The following is an 18,916-nucleotide window of genomic DNA, read 5'->3' on the forward strand; positions in this document are numbered from 1 at the left end:
GGACAGGCTCACCCAATGCAGGCTGACTTCCACAGGAAATTTTGGTGATCCAATGATCTGGTAGGGGAGGGGAGAAGGGGTGGTAAAGATCTCAGAGATATACCTCAGCTCCACAGAACAGCTTTTTCTTTGTTGTTGTTTTTACAGGAACTTAAGACAAAGAAGGCACCCCCAACTCAACTGAACCCCAGGAATTAAACTGGGTCAGGAGAACAAGCCAAATAGGCACCCCACCAAACTCAACTGAGACTCAGCATAAAACTGGCTCAGGAGAGGAAAACCGCAGAAGGGTAGTTAAAGCTCAACAAACTACTTGGAAACCAGGTCAGAAGCAGGGCTGTTAGCCTGTCATCCATCTGTTTGGGAGACAGAGGAAATACTGAACATTCTATGATGCATAATACCATTAAGGGGCGAGAACTATTTTCTTCCTCTGTTTGTAGAGGGATACAACACATTGGTCTGGACTGGTCTGATAGGATGTTATGGAAACAATGTTTTATTTATTGGGATTTATTAACAAGGCGGAATACAATAGGTACAGTTTAACATAAAACTTACAATTTTGTTAATGTCATAACAATAGTAAAATGACCAAGTATAAATATATAAATACTATAAATGAGGTACACAGCAAATGGAAACTTAATAGGACTACCATGAAACAGGATAAAAAAAACAACACATTTAACAGCACTGAAATTCAGATTATAAATATGTCAGCATAATTCTAATGAAACATCTAATAAGCACATATTAAAACAGTAAAATTACATAGCTAAGATACTAATGTTTTTCTACAATACAGCCTACCATATAGCTGATGGGTCAAGTGCAGATATATAGATGGGGGCCATATATAGATGGGTGGATAAACTCAAGGCAAGTTCTTTGTACAATTAAACAAGATAAGGAACTGATCTAAGTTACAATGTGTATAGTAAACTAGTCCAGGTGCAGCATAGTGTGTGTAGACAGTTGCCTTGTGTAGTAAAGGCTTGGGAGAAGAACCAGGCTTTTACCTGCTTGCTGACGTAGAAGTAGTCTTGAGTTATGCCATTGTGTCAGAGTGGGCACCTATGAGGTCCTCCAGTTAGACAAAATAGCTTTACAGGCCAAAGTAGTCATGTGAAATAACAATATCCTGGCATGTTTCTTAAATGAACTAGGCAGAACTGTCACATCAGCAAATAAAAATAAGGAGGGAGTGAGTGTTACACATATCTTCAAAACCTTCTGGCAGTTTTAACATATGCTACCAATGTTGTCACTTTGTACAGGTCCAAAAAAGGTGGCTCATACTAGCCAAATCCTCCCCACAGTTTAAACAAAAGCTGTCAGTGGCAATGCCCATTCTATGCATAGCACTATTTAACCAGGCAAGAATCTCTCCTGCAGAGTAAAATAGCACTGATTGACCCCCCCCCTCCCCCCAGTCTTTATTTGCTTTCTGAAACTCGTACTCAATTTTTTTTTTTAATCTTCTGGTAAATTTCAGATCCCCAATACTGCTACTGAAAAACAAGCTAACAGATCTTTTCAAGTTTAAACTCCACAAACAGGAGTTAATAACATGTCCAGCATCCCACTAGAATGCAATGATCTCTTGAGACATCACTTCAATTTTCTACACCGATAATCAGGTCCTATCCAATGAATGGTCTTAAAAAGGTCAAACACACACTAAAGTGAAATTAGGCCTTACCTGCTAATTTTCTTTCCTCTAGATCCTCCAGACTGGTCAAGACACTTGGGTTATGCACACCTACCAGCAGAGGGAGACTGAGAACACTTGATTTTGGATACTGTATATCTATCCTGTACAGAACCCACTGACTGGTTGGGTTCTGCACAGGATAGATATACAGTATTCAAAGTCAAGTGTTCTCAGTCTCCCCCTGCTGGTAAGTGTGCATAACCCAAGTGTCTTGACCAGGTTGTAGGGTTGCTGAGGAAAGTTTTGATTTCGATTTTTTTTTTTTTTTTATTATTTAAAATTCTAGCTGCCCAGGCAACTAGCACAGCACATGAACAATGGCCCAACTTTATCCCATACATAACTATTTGGACTACAATATTTTGAATTCACTGCAATGTTTTGTTTTATTTGGTTTTTCTTTTTTTAATTCATATCTGTGATTGTCTCTGGGGAAAAACATGACTAAAGCCTGGTAACTTTAGTCATATTTTCCCAGAAAGGGTCACCTATTTGGGGCAGCCCAAGTAAACAACATCACAGTAGTCAAAGCGACTTAAAACAATCAACTGGACTATTGTACACAAATCTTACAGACACAAATGTGATCTGATTGTCATGTTAGTTTTAATTTGATCCATCATTTTCAGATCACTGCAGCTATTTGAGATTTCAGTGGAAGGTGGAAGAGTAATACACCTAATGTTCTGCTTCCAAGTTCACAGGAATATCACATTTCAATGTCTTGGGACCAGGAAAAAAATCAGGGCCAAGGGCTCACTCCATAGGGAGTCCACTTGGACTCATCCACAGTATTACTGACTTGGTAATGTTCAATCTCAATCAATTTCATGCATATACCGCCACCCCTTTAATTCTTCCACTGATTTAGTAAGCAGAACAAAAAAAGCGCACATCGTCTGCGTACAGGAATGGACTAAAGCCAAAGGATTTGATCACTTGCGCTGAAGGACTGCTATTCTTTTGGGCCATGCTGCTTTCAAATTTGATACTCCTTTTATAACACCTCCCATTTCTAAAAAAATAAAGTCACCTCCTTCAAAGTTCTCCCCTTAGCAAGTGAGACTTCACATGTATTTGTCCTCAGCACTTCCTGCAGATGATGTACTCTGTTCCTCATCTGAGCCTCATGCAAATGCCACACCGACAAGCTTAAGGCATGAACACAGCATGGGCCATTGGAAAGGGAAGATGCTTTTATTTTAAAGGGGGTTCTGGTCCTAATAAAAGGCACAGATTTTCACACTTAAAAGGGGGGGGGGGGGGAATGCTAAGAAAAACTAGAACCAAAGAAGAAAGGCATACTTTACATTAATCCTCAAACTGCAGCACCTGGCAGAGGAAAAGACAAATATACGATGTTTTACAGGTAAAATCCGTTACCATAAAAATGAAAAGCAAAGCAGGAACCAGAAAGGAAGATAATTTATTGACTATAATTTACATGGGGTGGGAGTCGGGAAGGTTGACTGCCATCACCTATCTGGTGGTGGTGGTGGCGGCTGCTGCTCTTTCTGTTCTCTGGATTGAATTCTAAGCTCTTCATCTAGTCGTTCCTTTGCTCTGACCACCTACAAAACACAAAGGCAGGGAGTGATCTCTGCAGAGGCACATGGAAAACACCCAACGCTTCCCTTCACCAGTACAATATAAAACACGTTCACCTACAGCAGCAATTCCCAACCCAAGCCTGGAGTCATATCTTAACCCACTGGGTGTTCAGTATATACAAATCTCATATATATTCACTGAAGCTATCCTGCTAACCTAACTTAGGAGCTATCTGTGCTTTTGCCTCAAACCTATATAACTGTTACATCATTTCTTAACATTAAGGCCCTGATTGATCAAGGTCTCCCCCCCCCCCCCCCGACACAAAATGGGGGGGAAAAATCATTTAAAAAGACAATTCTATAAGCCAGCACCTAACTTTAGGCACCCATAGTGCACCTAGTGTAGAGAATATTTGTGTTTATTAGTGATTCACACCATTAATAGGCATATTGTGTCTAAATCACTTAATGCGCAACTGTCAAGGGGCAAGTCACCAAACCAAGTGTAAAACTTATAGGATACTAGCGATTGCTCGCACTGCATGACACACACCACCAAGTGTTGGTCTAACTTTTGGTGCCCCAACCAGCAGTAGTGCTTCCAAAAAGACTGCATTAGAGGGACCAAAGCTCAATCCTCAATAAGCTGGGGAGGCTGGACTCTCTTACCATAGAATCGCTAACGTGGCCGTGGAGGTAACTTCAAAACTTGGTAATGAGACAGAGAATGAGACCTAACAGCTGGTTTAAGATTACAATTTGTAAGCAGTAGGACTGATCAAAAATACTTTTTAAAATTTAAATTATATTTTAAAATGTTGTCAGAAGATTTTATTAAAATAAAAATGGACCAAACAGAAAATCCAAGACAGTGCCACGAACTGGTGTGGGCACATGTCTCTCTCACCTTCCTTGTTGTGGGTCGACCTTCTCCATGCAACATGGGGAAGAAGAGGTGGGCTAAGACCAGAGGAATTCCCTCAGTCACTGGCCATGTACCTTCCTCAGTTTAGCCTACCTTGGAGGTATTTGGAGGGGGGGGGGGGGGGGGGTCACTTCTGTGAAAGGGACAGGATCTTCAGCGTCTCTCCTGTCAGTGGAGAGGGGTGAAGAAGGGGTTTCATTGAGCCTCAAAGAGAGGGTGGCTGCCCCTCAACCGAGAAGCACTGCCGATATGCTGACACAGCCATTGCTCAGATGCCAGAGGCAGGCGTAGAAGAAAGCCTGACGGCATCTTCTACCCCCTCAAACTTTGATAGCTGGAAGAATGGAGGTGATTTTCAGAGGAAGCACTACTTCTAGTGAAGAGTTAGGGGCTTTAACTACTGTGACCCTTAGAGCCTCGAGGGAAGCCATTAAAGGTTTGGAACTCTAAGTAATATTTCTTCTAAAGTGACTGAAGACTTAAAGTAAGGGGCCCTTTTACTAAAGGGTTGCTGCATGACAAATCGGAACTACTACAGGCCTAACGTGGCTTCAGGCGGTAGTTCTGCCCCCAGTGTGCGACATTTCTGGCGCCACTGGAAATTCAAGAAAAATATTAGCACAGGGGGTTACCGCTGGAGCCCTTATTGTCACCTCAATGGGTGGCGGTTAGTGCTCCTCCCAAAATGGCAGTGCAGTAAGTGCAAACTTACATGGCCACTTATTTTTTCTGGGTTTTACCCGCTGCGGTAAAAAGGGCCTCAGCACATGGCAAAAACAGCCACCGCTACTACTGCAGGACTCTTTTTAACCACAGCTTAGTAAAATGGAGACTCAAAATCAGCAGACTCTATGTCTAAATCAAGTAGAAATGGATATGAAAGATCTACCATCTTGTCTTAAGTCACAGGTTTCTGTTAAAATGAGCCTGATGAAGTAGATAGAATATATGGAAAATTGGAGTAGAGCTTTACATCTGCACTTTTTGAACTTTCCTAGATCTCCAGTTATAATTCCTGACAATGTTGTAAAAGTATTTTGATGGAAGTCTTGAAATTTTCTAGTAATAACCAAGGCATATAATATATCACTGACATCTGGAAGAAATAACATGAAAGAACCTTCACAGGGAGTTATTGATTTGACAGCTTTTTTTTTTTGGAAAACTCATTTGAAGTTGTGACAGAGAAAAACACCTTGATAGCCTCTTTTGCTCTAGAACACGATCAGAATGTTGAATGCATAAGTACTTCAGGAAAATGGACGTGGTGTTCTCTAGTTATAAAGTAAGGATTTATCCTGATTCTTCTAAGGAAATACAAATATTTCTTAGCCTTGAGGCCTCGAGTCTTAGCCCTCGGGGCAACTTTACTTTGTGATTTCCATGTAGTTTTGTATCTTGTGGTTCTGAAAATGTTCTATGTTTTTTAACCTAACCAACTATCTCATCATCTTGCGAACAGAGAAGGTGCTCCTAAATGTTAATGGTTAAAGCGATATTAAATCTGCTTCTGTTGGCTCTATTGGGTTGCCTTGTGCTACACCTGTTTTAAGAGTTTATTCCCTTTATTTTTTTTCTATTTCCTTATTTTGCCCTTTTTCTTCTTGGATCTGAATTATTGTGGACTAAAGTTATGGAAATTGAATTGTATAGAATCATGGAAACTGAATTGTATAGAATAATGTCGTCATCTTAATCCTTAGCCATATACAATATTGTATGTTGAATATATTTTTTGAATTGCAATAAATACATAAATAAAAATGCCCCTAGCTCAAAGATATCCTCAAGACTCAGATTACTGCAAACAAACAAAATCTGTCAAGGCCTGACATATGGGAGGGGGGGGGGGGGGTTGCATCTACCCCCTTACTGGGCAAGTTCTCCTGGGCAGTCTGGCTGGACTTTTTCTGCTGTGATTTACTATGATTTAAGGATAAATTTAATGCTAAAAGCTGGGATGCTCTTCCTTCAAACGCTGGAATCACACACATCCCCTGATGATGGCAGAGTGGTTCTATGTGTACGATCAGATTGTTCTGATTCCATTATTAAATACTGCTATAGTGCTACAGTGTGTGTGAAGCACTTCACTGCCACACAGAAGAGAGGGTTTCCAGCTATCTTTCTGCCTCCTTTGCTCCCTTTATATATTACAAGGGTGACGTTGATGCATCACTATTAACAGAGGTAAGAGTTTGGAAATTCCACCATGGCTGTGTTCCAAACAGATTCTTAAAGCCAAAGTGTAAACTTCAGCTCTATAAGGCAGAAGGGGGCTCCTTAAAAGTTTATTTCAATATACAGGTTCTTAACCAATGCAAGGTTAGACCTAACAAACTCCTACCCTTGACCAGTGATACTTTGCTCATTTGAATTCCCTTAAACAAGAGCTTCTCAAGACAGTCCTGTTGTAACCCCTACCCAATGTGGGACAGATCTTTGTGCACAGTCTGTGTGGATGTCCTGAAAAGCAGACTAGCTAAGACATACTCTAGGACCAGACTGAGGAAGTTAACCTATGACTTGTTACATGGCTCCATTTCAGATTCAAATGCTTCTTCAGAGATAGGGATCCTACTCCAGAACGATTTCTTATTGCTTTGCTTACTTCAATTAGTTTGCACCCTACTTTCTCCTATTCTCCCACCCCACACTACAAGCTTATATTAATCACTCTGCCAGGAGAACATTATTTTCTCCACCTGGATACTTATGCTACCATAAAAGCCTCTATTTCAAACCCAGCCTAAAATACACCAAACTGAGGCTACTTTAAACCTGCTGCACATGACCTCCTTACATCACCCACAGGCTGCTTCACTCTCTGCGGCTGGTGCTACCAAGATGTTCTGTCATTTTTTATCTGTCTTGCTAGATTAAATAAAAAAATAAGCTTCAAAAATCAGGAACCGTTTGTTACACATATCTGTGAAGTGCTGTGTGCCCCTGCTAGCACTATATAAATGGTAATGATAGTAAAGTACTATGTGAGAAGGGGATCCAGTGGAAACCACAGACTAAAGAAAAAGGTCTTGCAAGTGAGAAAGTAAGAAGTGGCCTAATGGTTAGTGCAGTGGGCTTTAATCCTGGCAACCTGGGTTTGACTCCGACCTTGGGTAAGTCACTTAACCCTCCACTGCCCCAGGTACAAAAACAGATTATGAGCCCTCTAGGGAAAGAAAGTACTTGCATATAATGTGTACAGCACTGTGTACGTATAGTAGCACTATAAAAATTATTATTAGTAGTAAAAAGCCATTCCATTTTACAATACATTTCTTTTTAAAAGCATCCACTGCCCACAGTTATTTAATACAGACCTTTGGGCCCCTTTTACAAAGCAGTGGTAAAGCTAGTTATATCCAGTGCTACAAAAATATATTTATTTTTGTAGCACCGATGTGTACCCGGCAGTAATCGGGCAGTGCTGCTCGCTGCCCAGTTACCACCAGGTTAGCGCAGGAGCCCCTACTGTCACCTCAATGGGTAAAGGTTAAGAGCTCCCCCTAAAATGGCCGTGCAGCAAGTGCTTCACTTACCGCATGGCCATTTCCTGAAAAAAAGAAAGACCTACCTTTTACCCACTGCGGTAAAAGGGGGCCTTGGTATGCGTCAAAAACACACGCATAGGCCCCCCTTTTGCCACAGCTTGGTAAAAGGGGCCCTTAGTGATCAATGTCCCTTTCCTTAAAGGCACTTCATGTAACTGGTTGGCTGAGAGCTCTGAACAGGAAGGGGGAGGGAGCAGAAGAAAAGGCTCCGAGTAATGGCACTAGCTGGGACTGTTGTGGGTTATTCCAATAAAGCAGAGCAACAGTTATCTTCGGAACACAAAATCCTCGGCTCCCATTCATTCATGTACAAGAAATGAGTCAATGATCCCTCCTTACCTTTGACTGTAGATAGAAGGATCCTCCCACCGATTTCTCATTGACCTTAAATAAATGTTCGTAATTCTGTAAAAGAAACGAAGCAGTCCCCAGTGCATGCATTCAATTTTCTTTTACTTCCATAATTGCTAGTGGCCAAAAAGGAGCTTTAACGTTATTGTGGGTCACTTAGGTCTTCACTGAAACCCAGTTTAAGATTAATGCAGAATTTTTGTACCCACCTTACACAAGCATGCAGCCACATTGCCGCTCGTATGTGCGCACTGCCACATGTACAGGGTCATTCTATAAAGTTGTCCTTCAAATGCTGTACTGCAGAAGAAAGTCTCAAGATATATCTGCCTTTCAGAGTTTCAGCACATGGACTGGTCCAGAGGAAGTGTTCAGAGAATGTGCCAATTCTTAATATACCAATATTATGTGTGAGACAAACTACCCTGGACTGATTAGATGTGGCCAAGTTGCTGAATATCTATGGACCTCTTCCATGATCTTGCTCAAAGCTCTTACAGTCTGGAAACTTTTATTTTTGGCACATTCGTTTAGGGCTTCTGATTTAGGTGTTTGGAAATTTAAGTGTTTATTTTCCAGTTAGGGGTTCTTTGAGGGTAAAAAAAAAAGTGTGTATTTTCATACCACAGGCACTATTGCTTAAAGCCTTTTCCACTAAAATCAATCATAGACATTTGGGTAACTTAGAGGAATCATCAGCACAGAAAACTCATAAAAATTAAGTGAAGGGTACAAGATACGACAGGAGGCAGGTGAGAACACACTAGAGAGGTGGCGTCTTCCCACTGTTTAGTCAGTAATTGTTTCGCATCGGGGTATTTGGTGTTTATAAGTTAAAACCTAAAGTCAGAAGCCCTATATATATGATACATATCTCAGAATCTGTTTGTAAAGGATTTAATTTGGTCACAACCCATAAGCCCACCAAAATATATTTGAGACCTCCCATAAATAAAATAAGAGGAGCAATGATTCTGGGACCTCTGCTGGAGGTGTTATTTCTACAAGCAAACCTCACACAGATAAGTCTCAGGACGCCGACTATAAGTGGAGTCCCTGCACACATACCTAATTCCATGACATGTGCTTTGGTTTTTAACTGAGTGATAGACATCCTGGGCTACTGGACTTCTGGTTATTCGTTAGGACTTGCTCACCAAAAGTCCAAGTCAGACTATTGTTGCCCAACTCAGACTTGAAAGCAAATCTGAAATGGCAAAACAAATCCCAGACAATGTCCAGGCTGCTTTCACAGGCCGCACACTTTGAATGTCAGTTTTACCTTCTGAATCTCTTCTGGGCTCAGCTTGGAAATATTGAGGATCTGTTGCGCCTCCTGGAGACTGATTCCGGAGAGACTGGATGCTGCGGCCGATTCCTGCCCAGATCGTCCCCGTGCATCTGCCGCTGCACGACTTGCTACAAGAAACAGTTCCGTTGGCAGCTTAGTTAGTCACCAAAATCTATCAGCTCAAGCAGAGGCAAAGCACTGATATTACAAAACCCACCAAATCAAATAAGACAATGTGAACTACCTCAAACACAATATTGGTTTTCTATCTAGAACAAGGCCAGAGAAAGCGACGGCAGTGCAAGCTCCCCTCACACACGCCACCCCACAGTGGCAATTCTGTGCCAGGTCACTCACTCAGATCCCCGCTTTGCAGTGCATATAATGGTAATGACTCACTAGGGACAAGAAAGCACAGACCAGCAGACTGCTGTTCCTGACAGATAAGAAAGCCAGTGGATTATGGCCTCAAAAACCTACAACTAATGCACTCAGATGCTGAAAGAAAAGGAAGCCAGGCAGATCTCATCCTATCCCTAATCTCACTGTTGCTGGCTCACTGCCAAGCAGCTGAAGACAGCCCCAGCTGGAAGCCTAACCCTCTACTGTTTCAGGCCAAAACTGAAGAATAGACCTGTCCACTATCACTCCACTCCACAGCACCCTAAATTGAAGAGTGGGCCAATTCTCCTCCCACCACTAGGGTCCCTGTTGGGATGAGCTCTGTCAGCTGCCATAGGCTCATTGCCCACTGAATAGGGGAAGGAGGTCCACTCACCCTTTTAGGAAGCTGTAACAAAGAGGAGATACAAGAACTTGGGGTGTTGGGGAGTCAGAAATGCAAAGGTCACTCAACACTCTATTTGTCACCTTTAGATAATTCAGAACACAGCGGTCCACATACTCTCTTACGCTTCCAGATTCGATTGCATTACTCCCCTCCTCACACAACATCACTGGCTCCCTATTCCCTTTTGCATTTACTACAAGATCCACATTCTTGCTCACAAAGGGTTCATTTTCAAAGCACCACCTTTCCTCTCTTCTCATCTCCTACAACCCTGCTAGAACCCTCCATTCCCTTGACAACTGGCTCAGATTTCCCCTTTTAAAAGAAGCCCACTATTAATTCACTCACTCCAGAGCATTTTTCTGGCTTGCCCCTTCACTGTGGAATTCCCTTACCCTAAATTCAAAACTCTCCTTAAGACTCACCTCTTTGAGAAAGCGTTCTCTATCCACCTAGATTCAGGTAGTCTGCCTCAGATTCACTGATTTTAGTGGTCATCTATACTACTAGTAATTTGTTTTTATTCTTCTCTGCTTTCTCTTTCCTCTCTCTCCTTTCCTTTAAATATCTGGCGTTCTTTTAACCCTTTGTTTTATTATAGATTGTAAATCGCTTTGTCACTTTTTATAAAAAGCAATCCATCAAGTTTAATACATCAAATCAAGTCACTACACAAATACCCCCAATCACAATCATTTTAAAAAGAAAATCATTCCCTGCTTTTACACCATACAGCAGATACAGCAAAACCAGCAGATAGCACAGAGCTTCCTCACAAATATAGTGATCACAGCAAAGCATCCTGTGGCGACGTCCTTGAATTGCTGTGCATTTCCAAGAGGCAGAGAAATAATTTCTCTGCCAAAAAGTCTGAGTACCTTGAAGTGGTGACCTTGTCATATTACATCTAGATCAAATCTCAGTAAGGCAACCACTAGACTACAACTATGAAAGAAAGAAAACAGAAAAATCAATTCTGGCTGCACATCACCCAGGATGAGAGGTGCCACGAGGACCAATGACAGCGATAATGTATCTAATGCACCTATAGAAAGCCTGTTCATGGATCCACTGTAATAGGAGAAAGATAACAGAATTAAAAAAAATAAATTTAAAGAGACTAGCGACATCAAAAGAAAAGCTGCAAAAAAAACCAGACAAATTTAATTTCTAATTGGAAAAAAATCAAAGCAACAACACATGTAAGGAAAACACCTTCATAAAAAAAAAAAAAAAAAGGTTGACATAGAAAGAAGTAGGAAACCCAGAAACAAGCATCAGAAGAAAAGCACAGCCAGAGCAATTGGAAATGGTAACAGGTGAAATACTAACGGAAGTTCAAACTGCAGGGCAGGAAGATGAGCAAGCCGATGAAAAGGCAGGACAGAAGCCAGGAGGTGGAATAGCAGATGGTTGGGCTCCTGGCCTCTATGGAGATGGATATGCATGCAAGGATACGAGATATGAAAAAAGTACCCAAGTTTAAACACCAAAAGTAAACATAAAATAAAAACACACTAATATTAAAAAGGCCATAACCTGCATAACATGAAGCATCAGGTAATATTACAGATACCATTATTGTGCATTGAAAATTAATGACAGAATCGTTAAATCAATGCAAAAAAACAATCATTTTGCACAGAGATGCCACCAATACCTCGACACAGTGGTTCCCAAACTTGGTCCTGGAGGCACCTCAGCCAGTCAGGTTTTCAGTATATTCACAATGAATATTCATGAGAGAGATTTACATGCAGTGGAGCCAGTGCATGCAAATCTCTCTCATGAATATTCATCGTGGGTATACTGAAAACCTGACTGGCTGGGGTGCCTCCAGGACCAGGTTTGGGAACCACTGCCTCAACAGATTAAGGATGCCAAAACAATACTATATCATCTACAGTTTCAGTTAAAATATGCTTCACTAACAGAAGTCCTTAAATCCTTAACTGAAGTCCTTTAATAAACTGAAAGTAATACAAGCTCAATCACTGAAAATAGCAAAAAAGACATACCAAAACAAACTTAGACAGAATCCAAGGCAGTTCTATAGGGGGTCTAGGGAAGAATATTACTGCAGTTAAAAACACCACCAACCATAGCTGAAACAGAAACGTTCTGGAGATGCTTATATGAGCTCCTACAGAGCATAGCAGAGAAGCAGAATGGTTTCCTGACACAGATGAAAGTGGAAGAAATGAACGTCAAAGTAACAACTGAAAAACTGAAAACCTGGTTAACAAGAGCCCTGGCTCCTGATGAGGCACCACACTTTTGGCTCGGTCACTGAACATATCTACCAAGATCTGACAAACTGCAAATATCAATTGATTAATTACAGTCAAAACACTTCTTCCAAAAGGAAGACTCAGCTTGCTCATTTACTATTTACAGGTCATTCACTGCAATAGAACAGCCACTGTGTGTTGAGACTGTATATCCCCAAGAGCTCAAGGCACAATGTACTTTATAGAAACAGAATTCACAAAAACCTCCAAATGTACCTAACAGCAACAACATAACTAAACATTCAAAAAGTACTGAAATCTGAAAGCCTTAAACATGTATAAGCAAGCTGATAAACAGAGTGGAGGAGTGGCCTAATGGTTAGTGCAGCGGCCTTCGATCCCACAGTAGCTCCCTGCGACACTGAGCAAGTCACTTAACCCTCCATTGCCCCAGGTATAAAAACTTAGATTGTGAGCCCTCTATGGACAAAGTACCTGCATATAATGGGTGCATATACAGTGCTGCATAGGTCTAGTAGTGCTATAGAAAGGGTGGTGAAAATCTACCAGAACATCAAAAGAAAAAAAGCAACAAAATTTACAACACGAAAAAAAATTGTCTTACACCTGAATGTAACTTGCCCTGAGCTATAACAGAAAAAGATGAAAGCTAAAGTCAAATCCCTTTAAGAATCATAGTAACATAGTAGATGACGGCAGAAAAAGACCTGCACGGTCCATCCAGTCTACCCAACAAGATAAACTCACATGTGCCATTTTTTGTGTATACCTTACCTTGATTTGTACCTGTCTTTTTCAGGGCACAGACCGTATAAGTCTGCCCAGCACTATCCCCGCCCCCCAACCACCTGCCCCGCCTTCCACCACCAGCTCTGGCACAGACCGTATAAGTCTGCCCAGCACTATCCCCGCCTCCCTACCACCAGCTCCGCCTCCCACCACTGGCTCTGGCACAGACCGTATAAGTCTGCCCAGCACTATCCCCACCTCCCAACCACCAGCCCTGCCTCCTACCAGACAAACAAAGAAGAAAAGCAAGTTCTTTAGTTACAGAGAGTTACTTCAGAGACCACAAATAGGTGAAAACTGACAAGTTAAAGAGATGAATTAATCCTAAAGATAAATTAGTTGCAGCACAGCATACTGGGCTACAAGATAATCTATAATCACCATAGCAAAAGTAAAATCACAAGAATGCAGATTCTGTAGCACTGAACTGAAAACAATTATACATTTCATTGTTGAGCATGATATGCTGATGCCAGAAGGCTCTTATCCATAGGAACTTTGTAAGTCTAAGTGGTTTGAAAATACACCTCCTTATAACTCCAGAAGGCGGCTCACTTTACAAGTATGGTGACCAGCACTAGCAGTGAATCAGTGACTACGATATTCTTCAACACACCTAGGCTTAATAGGGGTTCACTCTTATACTGTATAAATAAAACTAATAAAAAGCTCAAGGGATCAGTAGCATAAAGTTTAAAAAAAAAATGCTAATCTCAAACCAATATATAGCATATACTGGTACACTTTCAAAATAACCAACTTTGCTCATATACATAGGCATTCTGCTTAAGACTTCCACTACAACTAGTGTACCATTCAACAAACCATTATTTAACTAGACTTTCAAAAAATGAAAAGCTCAGGAGTGGAGGAGTAGCCTAATGGTTAGTGCAGTGGCTTGAGAACCTGGGGAACTAGGTTCGATTCCCACTGCAGCTCTATGACTCTAGGCAAGTCACTTAACCCTGCATTTCCCTAGGTACAAAATAAGTACCTGTATATAATATGTAAACCGCTTTGACTGTAACCACAGAAAGGCAGTATATCAAATCCCATCCCCATATCACCCAGGAGCGGACTGAGGGTGGTCTGGGCCCCCCCACCGCCGCAGTAGACACCCCTGCTGCTCCGGTGCTACCTGAGGGGTCCTTGTAGTCTTGTGGCCTCTGCAGGGGGGGGGGGGGGCATGTTGTTTCCTGCCTACTGCGCTGCCACTATTCCCCTGCGCACCAGCATGTTTTCAAAATGGCGACAGAGACTTCCCACAGTCAACTTGCAGGTCTCAAAGTCTTGCAAGACTTCCGCCATTTTTAAAATACGGTGGTGTCGGGCGAGGGGGAATGGTGGCAGCCCAGCGGGCAGGAAAGAACATGTTCCCCCCCCCCCCCCCCAAGACCACTAGATCACCAGCGGTGGGCTGGGCATCCGTGCAGAACCTCTGGGCCCTCGGGCACTGCCCGGTTGCCTGAATGGTCAGTCCATCTCTGATATCACCAGCTGGTGACATCTCAAAACGGAGCAGTCTGGGAGAGTAGCCAAAGTGTGGATAAACAATGACAGAAAAAGTATGCCTTAACTTGCACTTAGTTGGCCAAAGCTAACCTTGATAATGAAATACTGCTGAAACAAATCCACATGAAACCAACCTATCTGGAGCCATTACACCAAGTAAATCTCCTAACTATGCAAACAAATGCTTCCTGATTGCTCAGATACTTGGATGAGGCTATCAATTTAGGTAGCACCATGAAGATGCAATTCAATGATGTGGACATCTGTTTTCTAGAAACTGGATAGAGATCATCAAACCATTTTGTAGTCCAGTCTGCCACCCTGTCTTGGTTGGTGTAAAGTGGAATACATAGTAACATAGTAGATGACGGCCGAAAAAGACCTGCACGGTCCATTAGGTCTGCCCAACAAGACAACTCATATGTGCTACTTTTTGTGTATACCCTACTTTGATTTGTACCTGTGCTCTTCAGGGCACAGACCGTGTAAGTCTGCCCAGCACTATCCCCGCCTCCCACCACCAGCTCTGGCACAGACCGTATAAGTCTGCCCAGCACTATCCCTGCCTCCCAACCACCAGTCCCACCTCCCACCACCGGCTCTGGCACAGACCGTATAAGTCTGCCCAGCACTATCCCCGCCTCCCAACCACCAGCCCCGCCTCCCAATCTCGACTAAGCTCCTGAGGATCCATTCCTTCTGCACAGGATTCCTTTATGCTTATCCCACGCATATTTGAATTCCGTTACCGTTTTCATTTCCACCAGCTTAGCTTTGAGGTGACAGGGTTTCTATCCCTTGAAGTCTGGATGCTATTTGGCCTGAACTAAATGCATGCTTTTTTTTTTTCTAAAAAGAATAACTGTTTGCAAACAATTGGAGGGCAGGTCTTTGCATGAGGGACTCTGGATTCACTGCTCACCTGCAAACTCCTGGCGTAGTGCCTTGGTGAAAGCTCTGCCCACCACCTGCATCCCCATCACGACGATCTGAGCCAAGTATCTTGCCTGTAAAAGACAAACCCATAAAGAGATTCAGCAGCAGATACGGTGTCTGGTCAGCTTACAGGCAGAAGGTCGCAGGGGGTTACTTTTTTTTCATGAAATTTTTTATTAATTCATAATGATACAGGGATAAGGGATGCAAAGTAAAAGGCATAATCCATTAGTCAAATCAAAGAATAACAATATATATGTAACAGAGGGGGGGGGGGGGGGGGGTTACTGACACATGAACCGATCGCCACACGATAGCCACCCACCTACCTACCTCTTCCCCTCCAATGACGCCGACACACTGAGGTGCCAGGCGCTCTAATACTCTGTGCACTCAGGTTTGGGAGAGATGCTCTGCATCCCCACCCCACCTCTAGGAGAAAGGAGCACAAGACCCTGGAGTCCAAAAGCCAGGAAGAGATTTGCACAAACACAGGTGGGAAACATCACTGGACTCAAGTCCAAGAAAAGAAGATGGGACGGGAAACCCTGGGGTTCAAAGGACGTCTTCCCAAGCCCCAAAGAAACGGGTGGCTAGGACAGACCACCGGGCTGGTAACTTCCTCGGCACTCACCATGGTCGCTGTAGCAACTCTTTCGCCAGCACTTTCATCACGCTTTGCACATCTTCTTACCCACAGCACAAGGGCACAGGGTGAAAGGGCAAAGAGCGACCGGAAGTAGGAAGGACTGTGCCATAGAAAAGAGGGAAAGAGCGACACTCTGGCCTCCTTAGCGCCCCATCTGGCCGCAGCGTAGCCAAGCACCCCACTGATCCTCTTTTACTGCTACTGCTACCAAGGATGTAGATTGAGACCGGAAACGGTATAACGTGGAAACGCTGAATCCGGGTGGGGGAAGCTGGGATGGGACGTATGTAGATGATATTTTGAAGTGTTTACGTCTTAATTAGATACTCTGTTTTGTTGAAAAAATTCAATAAAGTTTATTTGGAAGAACTAACATAAAAAACGGAAGCAAATGAGGTTAATCTCCCCTTCCCTCTTCTTCACCGTCATCCCCATACACCCAAAGCCTATGAGCAGCTGCATCCACGCAAAGTTGCCATGTCCGCAAGTAGAGGAGTGTGGTAGCCGTGTTAGTCCACTCTTAAGGTTATCAATAGAAATCAAACAAAATACATGGAAAAGAAAATAAGATGATACCTTTTTTATTGGACATAACTTAATACATTTCTTGATTAGCTTTCGAAGGTTGCCCTTCTTCCTCAGATCGGAAATAATTTTATTTCCGATTATTTCCGATCTGACGAAGGGCAACCTTCGAAAGCTAATCAAGAAATGTATTACGTTATGTCCAATAAAAAAGGTATCATCTTATTTTCTTTTCCATGTTTTATTTTGTTTGATTTCTATTGATAACATGTCCGCAAGAAAACCGCAGAATTGGCCCCTGCGGAAGGCTTTATGGCGAAACACAGCCTGTGTTGGGTTCAGTTTTTCATGCCTGTGGCTGATCAAGATTGTACAACTACCACTGAGGAATGTGGGAACTTGCTCCTTTTGCTTTGTGGAATGCAGTAGTATATTATACAACTGCCCTTGCTCTTTTTTTTTTTTTTATTACTACTATTTCACAGAGAGATATTGAACAATGAGGGAAGAGCTTCCTTCATGTATAAATTCTGTCCAGCGTCAGTCTAAATGTGCCAACATTGTCCAGTTCAGCACACTATTAGCTGCCAAGTTCATAAAAAGTTAATTACGTTCAGTGAAAAATAAATCTGTTGGCTACCTGCTATGTGAATAATCCATCACTATTTCATTATTATAGGCATATGCTTTAAACCTTGATTGTCTTCATTTATTTATCCAGAGCTTACACACACATGGCATTGCTTTTTAAACCCAAAGGTGAATCTTGGTGGTTGAACAATTAAGTATAAACTGTGTTATTTCTGATTTTACTTATTTTGGGTTGCTTTGGGTCCTACTGATCTGTACATCTGCTATCTAGAATTTTGGAAGATGGAAATGAGAAAATAAAAATTAAGTTTCAGATGTACTCTGTAGAAGTTGCTCTTTTGCAATGTGTGAATGGATCCCTGTGTGGGTATGATAATGTTTGAATAGCTGTCTATACTTATGGCTATGATTTCTGAACATACGGCATCATAACAGGACTGCCATAAATGCCCAGTTGGGTATATATGCTAATCTCAACTTTGTTAAATGTTTCAGACATATCCATCTACATGCTCCTATGATGTTACTGAATTCTACTATTCTGTTTCACTGTATTTTCAAATATAAGGGAGGGAAATGGGACGATATACCGCCTGAGGTTTTTGCAACTACATTCAAAGCGGTTTATATATATTCAGGTACTTATTTTGTACCGGGGCAATGGAGGGTTAAGTGACTTGCCCAGAGTCAGTGGCGTACCAAGGGGGGGGCAGTGGGGGCGGTCCGCCCCGGGTGCACGCCGCTGGGGGGTGCCGCGGCGCGCGCCTGCTCTGAGTTCGCTGACTTTGTGCATTCGATGCAGCTCCCTCTGCCCTGGAACAGGTTACTTCCTGTTCCGGGTCAGAGGGAGCTGCAGCGAACGTGCAAAGTCAGGGAACTCTGATCAGGCGCACGCTGCGGCACCCCCCCAGAGGCGTGCACCCGAGGGGGGTCCACGCTGCATCGGGGGGGGGGGTGCTGCACCCGGGGGGGGGGGGACGGGGCGCCGCCCCGGGTGTCCACCCCCCTAGGAACGCCACTGCCCAGAGTCACAAGGAGCTGCAGTGGGAATTGAACTCAGTTCCCCAGGATCAAAGTCCACTGCACTAACCACTAGGCTACTCCTCCACCTTTTACGGCACTGCCTATCCAGCTGGATGGTGATGGCACAAGGAAAGCAAGTTTGGTCCAGTGAAGACTAACTCAAAATACCCTGTTCCTTAGCTGGGATCTAGTATTACCATATTGAAAATGTGACTATATCATGCCTTTTGTGGTTATGTTCCAATAATAAGTCACTTTCTTGAAGTGATTATATAACGTTTGGACATATTATTAGGAACACAAACATACACTTATTTATTCAATATCACAATTGCTCATTTACAGCCACAAAACAACCTTTTAGGGTAGATAGTGTTGAAAATGAGCTCCTTTTAGTATCAACAAGAGATAAGAGTTTTCAGTTTTGGCACAATATAAGAAAACCAATGGACTGCATT

General features: G+C 42.6%; 1 protein-coding gene across 2 annotated transcripts in view; it reads right to left on the bottom strand.

Annotated features, from left to right (window-relative positions):
* Positions 1-3,127: 3,127 nt before the first annotated feature.
* Positions 3,128-18,916, bottom strand: part of LOC115476269 (mitochondrial import inner membrane translocase subunit TIM16-like) — a 619,296-nt gene continuing 603,507 nt past the window's right edge. Inside the window, exons 1-5 of one of the 2 annotated variants that reach the window (XM_030212553.1) lie at positions 16,305-16,472; positions 15,657-15,741; positions 9,383-9,519; positions 8,089-8,154; positions 3,128-3,288 (exon numbers count right to left, since the gene is read on the bottom strand). In XM_030212553.1, the coding sequence (XP_030068413.1) occupies positions 3,193-3,288; positions 8,089-8,154; positions 9,383-9,519; positions 15,657-15,741; positions 16,305-16,307 (387 nt within the window). In that variant the 5' untranslated portion in view covers positions 16,308-16,472 and the 3' untranslated portion in view covers positions 3,128-3,192. Of the gene's footprint in view, positions 3,289-8,088; positions 8,155-9,382; positions 9,520-15,656; positions 15,742-16,304; positions 16,473-18,916 lie in introns of those variants that run through there. The other variant, XM_030212554.1, reaches the window with a different exon arrangement.

The sequence above is a fragment of the Microcaecilia unicolor genome, chromosome 8, assembly GCF_901765095.1.
Source record: "Microcaecilia unicolor chromosome 8, aMicUni1.1, whole genome shotgun sequence".
NCBI classification, from domain to species: domain Eukaryota; kingdom Metazoa; phylum Chordata; class Amphibia; order Gymnophiona; family Siphonopidae; genus Microcaecilia; species Microcaecilia unicolor.